This window comes from Eutrigla gurnardus, assembly GCF_963514095.1.
Source record: "Eutrigla gurnardus genome assembly, chromosome: 12".
Classification (NCBI taxonomy): domain Eukaryota; kingdom Metazoa; phylum Chordata; class Actinopteri; order Perciformes; family Triglidae; genus Eutrigla; species Eutrigla gurnardus.
The window spans coordinates 26,331,297-26,348,369 of record NC_139926.1 but is presented as its reverse complement, the minus strand read 5'-3'; the positions used below and the strand labels follow the sequence as shown (position 1 = coordinate 26,348,369).

Sequence of the window (17,073 nt, the reverse complement as noted above, 5' to 3'; positions counted from 1 at the left end):
ATTGTCCAATTATAAGACAATTACAGCGGAAAGGTGGGAATGCTGCGTGGAGGTGTACAGACATCACCGAGGACCACATCCAGCAGTCCTTACAGGGATATTACAGGCCTGGTTATCTGGCCTCAGGGTGGGGGGGGGGCTTCAGTCTGAGCCAGTTACAGTTCTGACAAGCTTTTCAGATTACACCCAAAAACCAAACTGTTGCAGCAGCCGGTTTCCAGCAGCGACGGAGGACGGCTCATTTCCCTCCATCCTCTTAACTGCTGGTAAACAGAGAGGAGGGGGAGGGGGGCATCCTTTGAGAACAGCTAGGGTAAACAGGGGGGGGGGGGGGGCATCCTCTTAGAACAGCTAGGGTAAACAGGGGGGGGCATCCTCTTAGAACAGCTAGGGTAAACAGGGGGGGTTCTCCCACAAAGCCCCTGCACCAGAAATAGCCGAGCGTCAGGCCTTCATACAGTACGCACACTGAAACCGGAGCATTGGTCAACACAGACCGGATCTGTACAACAACATGTTTTCTGTGCTGTAAATAAATCCACCTGCTCCGGTTGTCACGTCTGACCGATGAAGAGAAACCAGATTAAAATAGATGTGCGGGACTCTGAGGGAGAGGCTCACAGGAATGATGCTGAGGAGGGAGGAGGAGGAGGTGGAAGACCCGGTTGGTGCTCCGTGAGATCAGGCACAGATTGTTCCAGATCTCCCCGAGAGTCTCAGCAAATGAATCAGTCGTTGCTCAGCAGGAATGGAGAGAATGTGAAACACGAATGGTTGAAACTGGCCGAGTGAGTTTGTGTTTCCACCCTCCTTTTTCTTTTATTCTCCCGCAGGCCAGCAGGGGAAGAAACATTCATGTCATTCAGTCAAACTAGTCAAACCACAAAGTGAGAAGGCTTGGGACGTTACGAAGGAGTGAAAACACGAAAGAATCTGTCAAATACACCAAGTCCAGTAAAAAACCTCCTTCTGTACACGTAGCAGGGTTAAAGTGTAAAGTAGCATCACATTTAAATGCTCCAGAGGGGTAGAAGTACCTCAGAATTCTATATAAGTGCAGTACTTACATGTACTTAGTTACAGTGGTGGAAGAAGTATTCAAATAATTTACTTAAGTTGTTAAAAATGTGTTAAAATACAACAACTTTAAGTCAGTCTTTAAGTACAAGTAATACAGATACTCAAGTAGAAGTAGTACAGATATTCAAGAAGATGTACAGATACTCAAGTAGAAGTAGTACAGATATTCAAGAAGAAGTACAGATACTCAAGTAGAAGTAGTACAGATATTCAAGGAGAAGTACAGATACTCAAGTAGAAGTAGTACAGATACTCAAGTAGAAGTAAAGGTAGTCAAGAATACAGTCGTCAAATAAACCTTAATGTTTTACGTATAAATACTCAGGTAAGGTACTAGTACCTTGGAGTTGGTACATAAATACCACAGGAGCAAGAATGTAATTATGAAATCCACCCACATTCCCCCCCCCCCCGAAGATAAACTGATCCCAGATCCAGTTCAAGAGAGAGAGAGAGAGAGAGAGAGAGAGAGAGAGAGAGAGAGAGAGAGAGAGAGAGAGAGAGAGAGAGAGAGAAAGCATGTCACCAGAGCAAACATGCAGCTGCTGATCAGATAGGAGCTGGGCTGTCAATCAAAGAAGCCCCGCCTCGGCGACTCCTCTTCCTCTCTCTCTCTCCCGTGAACGGCCACCTGTCAGAGGAACGCGTTGCACCTGAACGCAGCATAACAAAGAGACCCTGGATCAGTTTGGGAGGAAAAAAGGCCCTTCTATCCATTCGTGTGCCACGTCACAAGCTGAGCATCCAGCGATTACGGCGGGTGTCATCATCATCATCATCATCACCACCATCATCATCATCATCATCCCACAAGGCTTCAAAGGGAGGAAGTGGAGGAGGGAGGGAGGGAGGGAGGGGGGGAGGGGTGCACTATGGGAAAAGGCAGCTTGAGTGGGAACTCTACGTGTCATCATGTCTGCATGTTACCGGAACGTGTGAAGCTGCAACTGTTATTATAGCAACAGGTTAGCTCTCACACAGACGGGTGGAGCAGGACGACGGGCTCCACAACAGTAATAACACATACAGAGGTCATTAACGTGTAATTACACATACAGAGGCTATAACTGTGGATTACAAGTTCTGTGTGAGAAAGACTAAGGTCAGCACGAGGTTTATTTTGCTGGTCCAGGAGACAACCTCCGGTTCTGAAAGGTGAAGCGACTCCTCTCTGGTTGTATAGAAGTCTATGAGAAAATGGTCCTACTTCTCTCTGCTGGCCACCAGGGGGCGACTCCTCTCTGGTTGTATAGAAGTCTATGAGAAAATGGTCCTACTTCTCTCTGCTGGCCACCAGGGGGCGACTCCTCTCTGGTTGTATAGAAGTCTATGAGAAAATGGTCCTACTTCTCTCTGCTGGCCACCAGGGGGCGACTCCTCTCTGGTTGTATAGAAGTCTATGAGAAAATGGTCCTACTTCTCTCTGCTGGCCACCAGGGGGCGACTCCTCTCTGGTTGTATAGAAGTCTATGAGAAAATGGTCCTACTTCTCTCTGCTGGCCACCAGGGGGCGACTCCTCTCTGGTTGTATAGAAGTCTATGAGAAAATGGTCCTACTTCTCTCTGCTGGCCACCAGGGGGCACCTCCAACAGACCAGAAAGCAGGGGATGGTTAGGGGGCGGGGCTTACCTGCTGAGTGACAGGTCGCTACCACGCTACCAATGCTAGTTAGCTACTAAGATGACTTTAATACTTAGCTGTAGAGTTGACCTTGAATTATGAAGCTAACTTTGTTAGCAGCTTCACCACCAGAGTCCAGATGGATCCAGATCCAGTAAGGGTGCCGCTCGGGTTCGCCAGATCCACCCGTTCCACCCGTTGTTCCTCCACAGTCCAAATATGGTCACTTCCTTCTACTGGTTGCAAAAGAATATCCAATATGGTGACAGACAAAATTCAGAACTGGAGGCTTCAAAAGTGGAGTCCACAAGCCAACGAGTGACGTCACCATGACGACGTCCACTTCTTATACTCAGTGTCGTCCTGATAGCGTTCTCTCTGACGTCTCCTGTTTGGCATCTTAGATATTTATATTTATACACTTTATAGATTTATAGTCTAGACTGTCAGCGGTCAAGTTGCATCATGGGTAATGTAGGCGCCGGGTTTTGACAAGGAAGAGGATTGTGTGAAATTAAAGAGTTTGATCCTGTTCTTGTTGTTTCTAACCATCGATTGTGACATTATTAATTCATCTGGAGTTATTTTTAAATGAGTGAGATACAGAAATGACACTTTTAGCTTTCAGCCTACAGAAGTTTGACTTTTAACTACGAGTTTAACAAGAAGACGTGAAAAGGCAAAACAACCTTGAGTTGTAATTGGATTTCTAGATATTTATACCTTTTTACAGTGAAGATCATTAATCGCAGACCTCGACGCCGGGAATCAAATTCTAAAAAATAACATTGTGGAAGTAAAAATATATTAAACATGAGAAATAATAAAAATGTTTCCTATCAGAGTAAAAAGTCTTTTTTTATTCACATTTGAGTTTTTCTTTTTAGGCATTTTGCTTCAAAAACACAGAGATTCAGTTACATTTAGTATTTTTCCTTTTTAACACCGTGTGTTGGTTCATTGTGAGGCCGGCTCGTGCGCTCCGGGTCCGGGTTTGTGTGTCTGTGTGAGTAATAGCGCTTCCCCGGTGGATGCCTCCCTCTAGCCTATAACCCATTAATAAGAGGGGGGAGGGGGAGTCGGGGGGGGCGGAAGCCAGCGGCACGCACGCTCCATTAGCGGACCCACCGCCGCGCCGCTCCGCCGGTAATTTGCGTAACAAGCCTGGTTAGCGCGCGGTCTCCCCGAGTAACAGCCTCTCTTCGCCCGCCTTCCCGCCGCCGTTGTCTCGGCTGCAGCCCCGCAGCGGGAGCAGGACGGAGGGTGCGTGGTGAAGGTGCCCGCTCTACCCCCCCCCACCTCTCCCAACAGCTCCCGTTTTCTGATGATACCCACGCGCCATCATGTGGACGAGCACGGTATAGCGCGCGCAGTGATGTCATCCTAAACCAAGCCGGGATGTTCGCATTTTATTTTCCTGCTTAAATTATAATTATTATATCATAATGAAAAGAAAATAACTCTTACAAACAAATAATTTAAAATAAATAAATAGACATGCCCAATGTAATAAAAATCACAGAAGACAAAAGAATATGATAATAATAATAATAATAATAATAATAATTTGACATTTTCTCATAGCAATGAAGCCCCTCTGCTTCTAATGCAAAGGCAGTTTATTCCCAAATAAATAGATTAATAAACTGTGTTACATTTTCTGGATTTTGTATCTTTTTGATTGGTTATAAATAAGAACTTGAATAAGTTCTGCAGTGTGAGGACGGGTCTGTCGTTGGCAGGACTGACGGTCAGTTGTTTTGTCTCAGGTTTCTTAGGTTTCTCACGGTGACCAAGATAATCTACCGCAGCATATTGTCCATCCTGGAGGAGGGACTCCACCCTCCAGGGTTTTTTTACTGTTTACTGCAGCGTCCATTGTTTGTTACTGTTGACTTTGTGAACGCTCGTCCCTCACCAGGTTGTTTATTCAGTTTAACTGACTTGTGTAATTGTAGTTTGGTAAAAGGAGATAATCTTCAACGTCTGCAGTTCGACTTTTCAGTCTAATTAAAGGAGGACAACTACGGCAACAACTCAAGGTCAAATCGGATGACTTGTTTTAAAAAGTGAATCTCCGGCTACTCGTTTATTTTCGCTGAGCTGAAGGAAACAGCTTCACGTTGACGAGTCGTGTGCGTGGGAACAGTTAGCAAGTCATTCCTTGATCTACGAGTCCACACCCGACTGATAAATACGCTATTTATAAGATTCAAGCTGTGCAACACTGCTCTCCATCTCCTTCTCTGTCTATTTTTATTATTTATAAACTGTGTGTGTGTGTGTCGTTGCACACTATGCAATGACAATAAAGGTATTCTATTCAATTACCTCACCCACCAACACACCCATTTATCTGTACAACTTAGCCGGCTCTCAACATCTTCCTGCAGCTAAACAGCATTTTTCATGATCAATAATATATATTTATAATCTCCAAACAAAGAAAAAGAGGCTAACAAATCAGTAAAATATAACAGACTAACACACCAGTACAGTGTTGGTGAAGCAAAACCAACACAACACTGTTATTCAGTATATTTATTGATAATAAGACCACTGATGGTGACTTAGTCAATAGTAGACTGCATGGTGCGTTTCTTTTGAGTGTCTGGCGACCCCTTGTGTAAGCAGGATGGTATTACAATTTAGTATTTACAAGACAATATCAGTTTTTGGGAGAGGGGGAATAAAACATACATTCACCCGATAGATTTACAGCTTTAGAAGCAATAATAAACCAAAATACTGAGCAAAATCAATTACAGCAGAAAATCTACTCTCTCTCACACACACAGACACACACACACAGACACACACACACACACACACACACACACACACACACACACACACACACTCACACACACACACACACACACACTCACACACACACACACACACACACACACACACACACACACACACACACACACACACACACACACACACACACAGAAAGTGAGTTATAAAATCACTTGGTGAGATTAAGTTGAAACACCATGTTGCACTAATTACTGTCAACAAAACATCGGCCACGATTATTTTTTCCAGTGCGAGTTCCTACAAACTATCAGTCAAATACGGATTAGCGGCAAAAAATCAAAACTGTGACACGACATTTACACCGATTAGCATATTAGAATGAGAAACATTACATCATATAAATTACATTTCCCATAAATATCTACAGGTGATGATGGCGATGGCGGCGGCGTGTTGATGCACTACGAAGGACACTGTGAATACTAGATGAGCGCTGCTGGAGCCCCGCCTACTTTTAAAGTCGACGTCACCGCTCCGGCTGGCGTTTCAGTCCGCCAGGAGATAAAACCCTCGATGTGAGAACGTTAACCAAAAAGATTTTCTGCTGGTGTTATGTTGCTCCTTAAAGCTAAATCTCGTCGTGTTTTTTTAACGTTAGATAAATCAGGTAAACATTAGTGACGTGTCAGTCGAACGAAGGGAACGGATTGGCCAAATTTAGGCTACGTTTACACGACAACGGTTTTAACAATGCGTTTTAAAAAAAAGTCCCGCGTTCAGATGACGTTGTTTTGAAAACGATCCAAAAAAAAAAAAAAACTAAAACGCTGTAGTACGCATGCCGGGCCAGTAGGTGGCGGTGAAACATCCTAATAGAGAGTGCTTCCGATGCATTCTGGTGAAAACCCGACAAAAGGTGTCCGCCCCCTGGTGGCCATCATTTTCTCAGCGCAATGACGTCATGGCAAGTATGCAAAATACACCAATCATTTTGTTTGGACGGGTTAGCGCTGTAATCCGTCGTTGTTAACGCCACCTTCTTAATCTCGCACGGCCATGACATCACTGTTTCCACGGAGACCAGGATTTTGCTAGTTTCCACGGAGACCAAGTTTATGCTAGTTTTTTAGGGGACAAGGATTTTGCTAGCAAAACTCTGTTGTCATGTAAATGAACGTCCAGAACATACAAATAAAGTTGCGTGTCATGTTGAAAACGTTGTTGTGTAAACGGCCACTTAACCGTCTCTCTCTCTCTCAACAAACGGGCCAAAACAACGAACGCCTTTCGAGAAGAGAAAGTCGTCCCCGTTCGTATCATTCAAGATTTCAAGTGTGGCTGATCAAAGCAGCTACAAACCATCGTTAGCTTTGGGCGATGCCTCGTACGAAATAAATCGTTGGAAGCGTAACAGACCTTCGAGATAATCGAGGCCTGGGTTTTATTTAGAGTCTGAAATTGGGTCGGTAACACCAGCGTATCATCTGCAAACTGTCGAATCAGAACTTTGCTGAGCTTTGTAGAGAACCGTCATCTGGACGGCTGCGACCTTTAGAGACGGATTTGACCTTTTGATAAACTGGTATCGGCCCCGTTAGCATCACAGATACTGGAACTTCAATTGTTGGTGTTTGGTTTTTCTCAAGGAACGGTGAATGTCGGAGAATTAGAGCAAAGAGCTTTATTACTTTAAGTGCTAACGGAGAGTTAAGCTTCCGGTTTGGATTCTGTCTTCTTGTGTATTTAATCTCAGACTGAAGCTTTAGTTGATACAGAATCACAATCTCATCATGTAATTTACCTCATAATCTGCTTTTAGGTTAAATGATCAGGTCAAACAAGAAAAAAAGATTGTATATTATATATATATATATATATATATATATATATATATACGACGGCGAAGCAATCGCAGAAAAGGTCAGATGCAAAACTCAAACCCATCTAATAAAAGAGTTACTTTCAAGCTTCAGTGATGTCATTCTGTACAAAAGTGGCGGCGGACGGCGGTCGCATGCTGCAGCCAACTGGGAGGCCGAGGTTCACCTGGTCGCCTGTCTGAGGCCGCCGCCCCCGCCGCCGGCTCGGACCGCCCAGGTCTCCCTGCTGGTCGTACCGGGCCGAGGATGTGTTGCTATTAGCGAGCGGCGTCTACATCAAGCAGCGGTGGGATGTGTGGCACGGAGCGCGGTGAAGGAATGGTGCTTTACAGTGAGATACATTGAGATATTACATTACGCAGGCAGAGAGACGGAGGAGGCTAATTCCTGGAAGGATGCGTGGTTGTGTTTCAGGGAATCTCCTCTCGTGTGTCGAGGCTCTTTGTTTCTTCTTCTCTTCATCTCTAAAACATCACAGAGACGGAACCAGCGTTCATTGAGGGGAATAAAAACCTCACGATGCTATCATGACACATATATATGACATATATATTGTGATTTGGCACCTTTGTGTGTGTGTGTGTGTGTGTACACCTTTAAATGCCTCTCACCTGCCACGTGACATCAGCTAAACCATCTCATACTGATTGGCTGTGATGATCCTGGACAGACAGCAGGCCAGCAACATCCCAATCAGCTGAAAGACACAGAAAGGGTTCGGGATGATTTCACGTTTAGTAATTAAATCACGTGTAAACGTCACTTCCTGTGAAACCGCTTCATTCCGGCTGTGAGAGCGACTCGTATATCTCGCAGGTTTTTACGGATTAATGATGTCACAGAAAGCCATGACTTTATTAAAGCAGCAGACTATTGATTAGAGAAATTGATTAAAAATCTGCATAATTAGACTCCTCCCAGGATGAGTCCCGGGAGTCTGGCTGTGGTTTCTGGTGCATGGAGGTCCAGACCGATGCTACCTGATGATGGAAGCACCGTGTCGTGTGCTGAGATAACGTTTGTTGTGATTATGACACTGTAAATAAAATGTTATTGAATTGAATAGAAGCTAAATGGAATTCAGCCATCATCTGTTTTATTATCTTTAGTCATTTCTACTTTAACTCTACTGAGTTAATGTCTGCTATAATAATAATTAAATAATATTAATAATCATCGTTACCTGTGAGAAGGCGATCCCGAACGTCACTCCTGCGATGATGGCCATGTTGGTCTCCATGAAGGAGGTGACGAGCTCATAGCAGCCCTGAAACACAGCGGGGAGGTTCGTTATTATTATTATTACTATTATTATTATTATTATTACTATTATTATTATTATTATTATTATTATTATTATTATTATTATTATTATTCTAAGTGATGTCTGGGTGTCTGGGGAGGGATCCGACCTGGTGGAAGACCTTGTTGGGGGCCAGCGTTGCGTTGCGGAGGTCGTCTGGGTTGCAGTCGGAGGCGTTGAAGCAGCAGCTGGCCGGGATGCCGTTGGACGGGTAATACACACTCCCGAACCAGCTGGTGTAGTTATACACTCCACAGCAGCGCAGCTACACACACACACACACACACACACACACACACACACACACACATTAAAGACACATTAAAGACTTATTCTATATTTATTTCTTTGTCTAAAAAAGAAAATCCCATGCAGAGTCCAAATCAAACGAGGCATTTAAAGAACTTCACAGAACAATGACAGACTAGAGTAAAGGTAGAATAACTTACAATGAAAGTGTAATAGAAATACACACATGAAATACAAAATATACCAAATACAAATGGTAAGAAAATATGAACGGATAAATAACACATTAAAAATATCTTAAAAAGCTCCGTCGGATAGAAAAGAGCAGATTTTAAAAACATGAAAAGCTTCCTCTGTTTGGTTCTGACCTTCAGGGATCAGAAAGCAGACCAGAACCTGGACCCTGAGGGGGTCTGGTGGGTTTGTGAGGCTGAAGGAGATCCGTTAACTGATTTATAAACAACGCAACAGAATTTTAAACTCAATTCTGCGAGCCACGAGAAGCCGACGCAGCGGTTTCCGAGCCGTAAAGATGCTGTTACAGCAGTCGAGTCTGCTAAAAATAAAAGCATGCACGAGTTTCTGGAGACCTGAATTATTCTTGCGATATATAGTTTAATTAAAAAAAAGAAAAAAAGTCTAAATAATTTCCTAAAAGAGCTGAGCGTTGTAGTTTTTACAAATGTTTATCAACCAGGAGTAAATAATAATAAATTAAATACATAATAAACACATTAATTGGGAACTTTTCTCAGCTGTGGTTAATTACATGTTTGTAGACTAATTGTTTCATGTATTTTTGTGATTTCTTGGGATTTGAAAGTTAATATTACGAGGTGGTATCCTTTAGAGAACTGTAATAAAGCAGTAATAAAGGGTTGTGTGCCGTGATGCACATCTATGACTCACCTTGTGCTGCAGGTTGTCGACGGCGCGGCTCGCCTCGTCCTCGGCGTTGTAGTTCAGGACGGCGTCGGTGTACGTCCGGTGGAAGGTTCCCTTAATCTGCAACACACAGGAGATAATGGGTGAGAGGGGGGGAGAGAGGGACAGGGGGAGATAGAAAGGGGGAGAGAGATAGGGTGGAGAGTGGGGGGGAGAGAGGGGGGAGAAGGGGGGAGAGAGATAGAGACAGAGAGAGAGAAAGAGAAAGAGAGGGGGGAGGGTGGGAGGAGGGGGGGAGAGAGAAATAGAAAGGTGGGAGAGAGAGGGGGGAGAGAGCGAGCGTGTCATGTGGCCTCATGAAGGCGTTACGTGGCGTGTGACGTGTGACGTGCTGGGTGTGGCGTGTGGCGTGTGGCGTGTGACGTGCTGGGTGTGGCGTGTGGCGTGTGGCGTGTGGCGCGTGGCGTGCGGCGTGTGGCATTTGGGGTGTGGCGTGTGACGTGTGACGTGTGGCGTGTGGCATTTGGGGTGTGGCGTGTGACGTGTGGCGTGTGGCGTGCGGCGTGTGGCATTTGGGGTGTGGCGTGTGACGTGTGGTGTGTGACGTGTGACGTGTGGCGTGTTACGTGTGGCGTGTTACGTGTGACGTGTGGCGTGTGGCGTGTTACGTGTGACGTGTGGCGTTTGGGGTGTGGCGTGTGGCGCGTGGCGTGTGGCGTGTGACGTGCAGCGTGTGGCGTTTGGGGTGTGACGTGTGACGTGCGGCGTTTGGGGTGTGGCGTGTGGTGTGTGACGTGTGACGTGTGGTGTGTGGTGTGTGACGTGTGACGTGTGGTGTGTGACGTGTGACGTGTGGCGTGTGACGTGCGGCGTTTGGGGTGTGGCGTGTGATGTGTGGTGTGTGACGTGTGGTGTGTGGCGTGTGACGTGTGGTGTGTGACGTGTGACGTGTGACGTGTGACGTGTGACGTGTGACGTGTGGTGTGTGACGTGTGACGTGTGGCGTGTGACGTGCGGCGTTTGGGGTGTGACGTGTGGCGTGTGACGCGCGGCGTGTGGTGCGTGGCGTGTGGGGCGGCTGACCTCGTGGCGGAACACGAATCCAGAGATCCCGGCGACCAACTCAGCGAGGAAGACGAGGGACAGGAACATGGCGTACTACGGAGAGGAGGAGAGAGTTAGTTTGCATGAAAACGCTTTGCGTAGATGTAGCATTTGCCTACACACACACACACACACACACACACACACACACACACACACACACACACACACACACACACACACACACACACACACACACACACACACACACACACTTGACCACCATTAACTGAACAAAGTGCCCTGCAGCTTCTATTGGATTTCTGATCCCTCTCCACAGGGAGGGAGGTCAAACATTATTCCCTTTATCATGTGACCTGAGGCTAATTACCCAGCATCCTCCCCTCCCTCCCCTCCCTACCCCCCTCCCCCCCTCACCAGCTTCAGCATCCATGGACTCCCCCTGCAGGTGGCGAAGCAGCCAAACAGGCCGAAGACGATGATGACGGTGCCGGTGCCGATGAGCACGTACGGGGCGTTGGTGGAGTTGTCGGCTATCAGAGAGATGTACGGGCCCAGCATCAACTTCCCCCATACTCCCACCGCCAGCAGGATGGCTCCTGTTATCTGGAGGGGGGGGGGGGGGGGGGGGAGGGAGGGAGAGGGGGAGGGAGAGGGGGAGGGGGGAGCACAGGAGACAGAATGAAAGCAAGGAACGGGCCTTTATCTCGGCACTTCTGTGAGATTACAATAGCTGTGTTTTAGCAGCCGTGTCGGCGAGAGGGGGGAGGAGGGGGGAGAGAGAGCGAGAGAGAGAGCGAGAGCGAGAGCGAGAGCGAGAGCGAGAGAGAGAGAGAGAGAGAGAGAGGATCAAGGTGGAACAAAAAAGCAGAGCAATTAGAGTACGGAGGAGGAGACGGCAGACAGAAGACACTAATTTATCTGCTGTTCGGGATGGCAATCACCTGCTTTATGAATATGCCTGCACACACACACACACACACACACACACACACACAGAGAGAGAGAGAGAGAGAGAGAGAGAGAGAGAGAGAGAGAAGAAGAGAGAGAGAGAGAGAGAGGGCGACATATCAAAGGAGCTCTTTGATCCGAGGCGAGACGCTTCCTCCTGTTGCGCCTCTCTTAGCATTTCAAATGAAGGCTGCGGAGGATAAAAGAGTGTGTGTGTGTGTGTGTGTGTGTGTGTGTGTGTGTCAGCCTGGTGCGTCTTGCCCGGCCGTCGGAGCGTGGTGTGGAACAGCTGCCGGCGGTCAGGCATCCCTCGCCCTCCTGCTGCCAGGCGAGAGAGAGAGAGAGAGAGAGAGAGGGAGAGAGAGAGAGCTCCACTTCCTCATATCCTGTCCCCAATACCAGACGGTATAATATATATATATATATATATATATATATATATATATATATATATATATATATATATATAATGTATAGAATATCTTCCTTCCTGTGTAAATAAACAGAATTTAACTTTTTTAGTGAAAACATGTTTGATCACTTTGTGCTTCTTGGGATCCCGTTGGAAGGTTTCCCTTTATTTGTTGATTTTCTTTGTTTGTAGCAGAGAAATCCTCGGTGGCACATTTCGATGGATCCGGACCACAAGTAGATTTTTCTATTTGAAGTCGTCTGTTTAGAGTTCTGTTGAACCTCGTTATCTGAATGCTCATCCCGCGTTCCTGGATGTTTCCTGCTCTTGATTTCCTGCGGGACGTGATTCCCTCCACGTATTGATCTTCATTCAGACGTGTTTCATGCAAATCGTTCCCGTTCATAATCATCAAACGCTCCCCGGCTGTCTGGAGAGCACTGGCAGAGAACGAGCGATCGCCGGCTGATGCAACGTAAAGAGCATAAAGAGCATAAAGAGGTTGATTTATGTGTAAAATGCTTCTGTGGTTTGGTTTGTTAGTTCAGTGTGAAGTCGTAGCTTTAAGTGATCGAAAACGCCCACTTAAGCTACAACATTCAACATTTACTGAAAATGTTTTTCTTGATAAATACCACTGGATTGTGATCCCGACAGGTCTGTATATTATATATCTGTTTATCCGTTTAGTCTGTTTGTTTGCAGCTGTGCAAACAAAGTAATATCACGTACGATGCGATGCCTCCGGGTTATCGGCCGATAACGAGCACTGATCTGAAACCTGTGTTTAATGATTCATTAACTCAAACAGTGCTTTTCTTAACTCCAACCAAATGCAACAAATTAAAAATACATATATATAAATACTGAGTTGTCGCTGATACCCGACTATGTAAGTCTCCTCTTTTAGCTCCGTTTTGGTCTCAACGCCATTTATTTATAATCTACTGACTATTTCCTCAATTATTGTCGAAAAAGTAAAATTACATATTTTATATATTGGACATTTGATTTTTTATCACGGCCGCTGTAGGAAAGAAAATGGAGTCGAGAGAGGGGGGGCAATATTCTGAGAAAAACAAGTCACAAATTTGCGAGTTAATAAATATATATAGCCGATTTAAATACGTTTGCTGTTGCTATGACAACAAGTGAAAGCTACCGCTAGCATCTTAGCCCAACCGCCCTGATCAATAAACAGCCATAAGATGACAGTTTGTCCTCATATGAATAAAAGCAACAATAAGCATCAACATCATCACCACCTTAACGAGGCGTTGGAACATGTTGGGATGATTCATTACAAACAGAAACGTACATTCATGGGACGTTAGCTAGCATAGATGCCGGTTGTTAGCATCGGAATGAACTCGCAAATTTGAAAAATATTCTCTGAATATTTGACCCCGTCCCTCAGCTGTAGATTTTCAACGAGCCAAATATGTTCAATTTACGATCCGGTACAAAAAAAACAAGAGGAAAGCAAAACATTCAGATAAAACGAGTAAATAGTAGCTGATTAACCGACGAGTCGCTGCAGCTCTGATGTCAAAGAATCCCTGCCGACTCGTGATCTGGTCGAGGAGCGAACGTCTTCCGTTTCCATGACGACCAGTGAAGACGTACTCGCTCAAGAAGTTCGTCTTCATTCTAAAGCACAACAGGGGAACGGAGTCCGAGGAGCCGGAGCGACTCATCTGGACCTCATGCTGAATCCCAAACACCTCCTCTCTTCTCTCCCTCTTCTCTCCCCCTCCCTCCCTCTTCTCTCCCCCTCCCTCCCCCTCCCTCCCCCTCCCTCCCTCTTCTCCCCCTCCCTCCCTCTTCTCTCCCCTTCTCTCCCCCTCCCTCCCTCCCTCTTCTCTCCCTCCCTCCCTCTTCTCTCCTCGCTGCATGTTTTGTTTGAAATTCAATGCCGGCCGGCCACCCTGGTTACAGCACAGAGTTTAAAACAGGTCACCCCCGCTCCTCCCCTTCCTCCCCCTCCTCTTCCTCCTCAGGCCCAATAAAGCAACAGAAGGTCTGATAACAAAATATGCTGGCGAGGACGGAGCACAGACCAACCACCTGCTCCCGTGTGTGTGCGTGTGTGTGTGTGTGTGTGTGTGTGTGTGTGTGAAATACGGCGACAAAGCTATTCACACCCAAAGGCATGATTCGCCACGATGAGCTGACGAGAGCGAGGCCCCCCAGACCCCAGACCCCTAGACCCTGATCGCTTCAAGCCCTTCAGGGGTGGCGACCGCCTCGGAGCAGCGAGACTCTTCTGCCTGAAACCGGACGCCGTGGACGCCGCGGTGACGCTCCGGCTGCCGACTAAATATAAAAAGGCGGTATCGGTGACAGCAGCGTGTCACAGCCCGGACCGTGAAAAAGCCTCGCCAACGCAGAGCTGGAGGACGATACATCTCCTTCATTAGATCATCCTTCAATGAGGGTTCTCACTGAAGGCCTGAGGTTCTACTGAGAACCATGTCCTTCTGGAGATCCTTGTCCCAGATCATCCACTACTAAAGTCATGGATGTTGTAGTGAGTTCGCCATGTTGGACTCAAATTATCCCACAATGCATTGTGGGCGACAAAGGTCCTTCCAGTTCTATATACCATCACACGGCTGAGACAAGCCATGAAAAATAACTCTTTGCGTTTATTAAGTTGCTTTAGCAACGGCAGCTAACGCCTCCGTTTCTGATCTTACCTTTCAAAATAAAAGCCTGAGACAAATCGCTGCATCGCTGCTCACCAGAGGAACTCACACCTCGGAGCGTTTTCTTAAGAGGCGACTCAGCAAAACAAAACAAAAGCTTGCAATATGTATTTATCACAAAAATGCACGGATGGTTGTGAGCAGAGAGTGTATATGAGTGGACGTCGTCGTCATGGCGACGCCAGCCGTTGGGTTGTGGACTCACGAGGAACGCTGAGTGAGTTCTGGAAGAAACCTTTGGGAGTAAAAAGGGCTTCTGGGTAGAATCCCCGGGTGGGTTCATGTCGGCGTCCTGAGCAGGTGGAATGTTCCGGGTAGAACCTCCAGAGAGGGTTCTGGGTGGAACCGGTACACTGTAGAAGGGTTCTACGTAGAATGGAAATAATGGATCCGCATCCGCCGGGTTTTAATCACATTACATGGTTCCAGTGCAGCGGGGGAAGTACACTCAAGTATTGTGTTTAAGTATAATTTGGAGGTACTTGCAGTATTTACATTCTATGCTACTTTATATACTTTCATGACATTTAACTGCAATTATTAGCTGCTAGTTACTAAAGTGCAGAGGTTTGAAGTAAAGAAGAACAAATACTTTGTTGCGGTACTTATTTGTACTTTTCCTCTGTACTTTATATTATCTGTACTTTCTACTCATATTTTCAAAACAGGCTTGTTACTTTTTTAACACATTTAATGCATTTGAGGGGAATTATGGATTATTTAATTTGTAGTATTAATATGACGCCAGATTCAGTTAGACTTGTAAAAGCCAGTAGAAACATCCTTCATAGGGATACTTTTACTTAATACTCTCTTATACAGTACTTTTTTACTTTTACTTGAGTAAATAAGTAGAATCAGTACTTCTACGTTTACTAGAGTCTCAAGTATGTGTACTTCTACTTGGTGATCACATCTGTACTTGAATGTAGTACTTTTACAACGTGGTATTTCTACTCTTGACAAAAATAAAATAAATTTTTACATCTTAACGCCTCGGTCAAGATCTTCAAATATAATTAGTACTCACATCAAGCTGCAAATCAGTATTTATACATTACACACTGCTGATTATAATACTTCTAGTGTATTTAAATCCATCATCATCATTTGCATCTTTCTTTATGTCGTGTTATTATATTCTAATGAAGGAAAGATCTCCAGTGATCCTATAGAATCAGGAGGATTCCTGGTTGTCTGCATGAACACACAGTAACGATCCCTCTGAGGATCCAAACCAGCGACACCCACCAACGTGCACTTCTGTGTGGATAGAAGGGGATTTCAACGGGGCCTCATCAGAGGGGACGAGGCCCTGAACGTCGCACCGTTATATCATGATGCGTTTACATCCTCGACACAAACAACGCGGCGCTTCTGCGCCAAAAGAAAAGCCATCCTGCGTGGAAAAGCTGAGCACGACGCAACATTTCGGGTTTCATTCGGCGTTGAATCGACGATCCCGTCGATGATGATGATGATGACGAAGATGCTGCTGCTGTTCAACCCTTCTTCATCATCACGCACATCATAAAAACCGCCGCGGTGCGCGAGAATAAACGCTACGTACCCAGAAGACGAAGGAGTAGACGATGAGGAGCGTCTTCAGGCAGGTGATGACCGGTTTAGTCTCCATTCTGGTCCGCTAGACCCCACGGTGTTGGTAACGGAGGAGGAGGAGGAGGAGGAGGAGGAGGAGGAGGAAAACACGTCTCTGGCGCGTTGCAACTGTGCGCGCCGATGATGCGGCCGCGCGGCGTCAGCGGAGACGCGCAGCACGTTACGTTACCGGCGATTTAGCTCGTTCACGTCGTGCGCTCGATTATCGGGAGATTCATCGATAATGTGATCGGAACGTCACTTCACGGAACCCCGAGGAGGATTCGGCAACGTTTATGTGAGTGGAAAGTACACTGAAAGGTACTTTCACTTTGAGTACTCCTAGTATTACATTCTACTTCTACTACATTACATTTCTCAGAGAAGTATTACTTGTATGAGACGGGTATTGTTTTTCACATCGAGTGTTTTTCTCCCACAACTATAATACTTGAGTCAATGTACTGTAATAGTATTGTATTTGAACAATACACTTAAATGTTTAGTTAGTACCTTAAAGTATTTGTATTTACAACCATTCCATGGTTGAAGTG

The 17,073-nt window shown here is 45.8% G+C and overlaps 1 protein-coding gene and 1 long non-coding RNA gene across 2 annotated transcripts; both read right to left on the bottom strand.

The window, feature by feature from the left end:
• Nucleotides 1–5,227: 5,227 nt before the first annotated feature.
• On the bottom strand, nt 5,228–6,227 carry LOC311022020. The gene is made up of 2 exons (XR_014598083.1): nt 5,594–6,227; nt 5,228–5,477 (listed from the first exon to the last, which is right to left on the bottom strand). It is a non-coding gene; the product is annotated as an uncharacterized lncRNA (long non-coding RNA).
• Nucleotides 6,228–6,569: 342 nt separating this feature from the next.
• Nucleotides 6,570–16,662, bottom strand: tspan7 (tetraspanin 7). The gene is made up of 8 exons (XM_084023002.1): nt 16,491–16,662; nt 11,267–11,455; nt 10,868–10,942; nt 9,809–9,904; nt 8,760–8,915; nt 8,531–8,614; nt 7,959–8,044; nt 6,570–7,811 (listed from the first exon to the last, which is right to left on the bottom strand). The coding sequence occupies exons 1-7, from the start codon at nt 16,554–16,556 to the stop codon at nt 7,976–7,978; spliced, it is 735 nt and encodes a 244-aa protein (XP_083879128.1). The 5' UTR covers nt 16,557–16,662; the 3' UTR covers nt 6,570–7,811; nt 7,959–7,975.
• Nucleotides 16,663–17,073: the final 411 nt, after the last annotated feature.

What these genes read in the sequence shown, in the direction of transcription:
- tspan7 (XM_084023002.1), bottom strand. Translation starts at nt 16,556, where the DNA reads ATGGAGACTAAACCGGTCATCACCTGCCTGAAGACGCTCCTCATCGTC. An exon ending in GATTCGTGTTCCGCCACGAG is followed by an intron (nt 9,905 to 10,867) that starts GTCAGCCGCCCC and finishes TGTGTGTTGCAG; the next exon opens with ATTAAGGGAACCTTCCACCG. An exon ending in CCAACAAGGTCTTCCACCAG is followed by an intron (nt 8,615 to 8,759) that starts GTCGGATCCCTC and finishes GCTGTGTTTCAG; the next exon opens with GGCTGCTATGAGCTCGTCAC.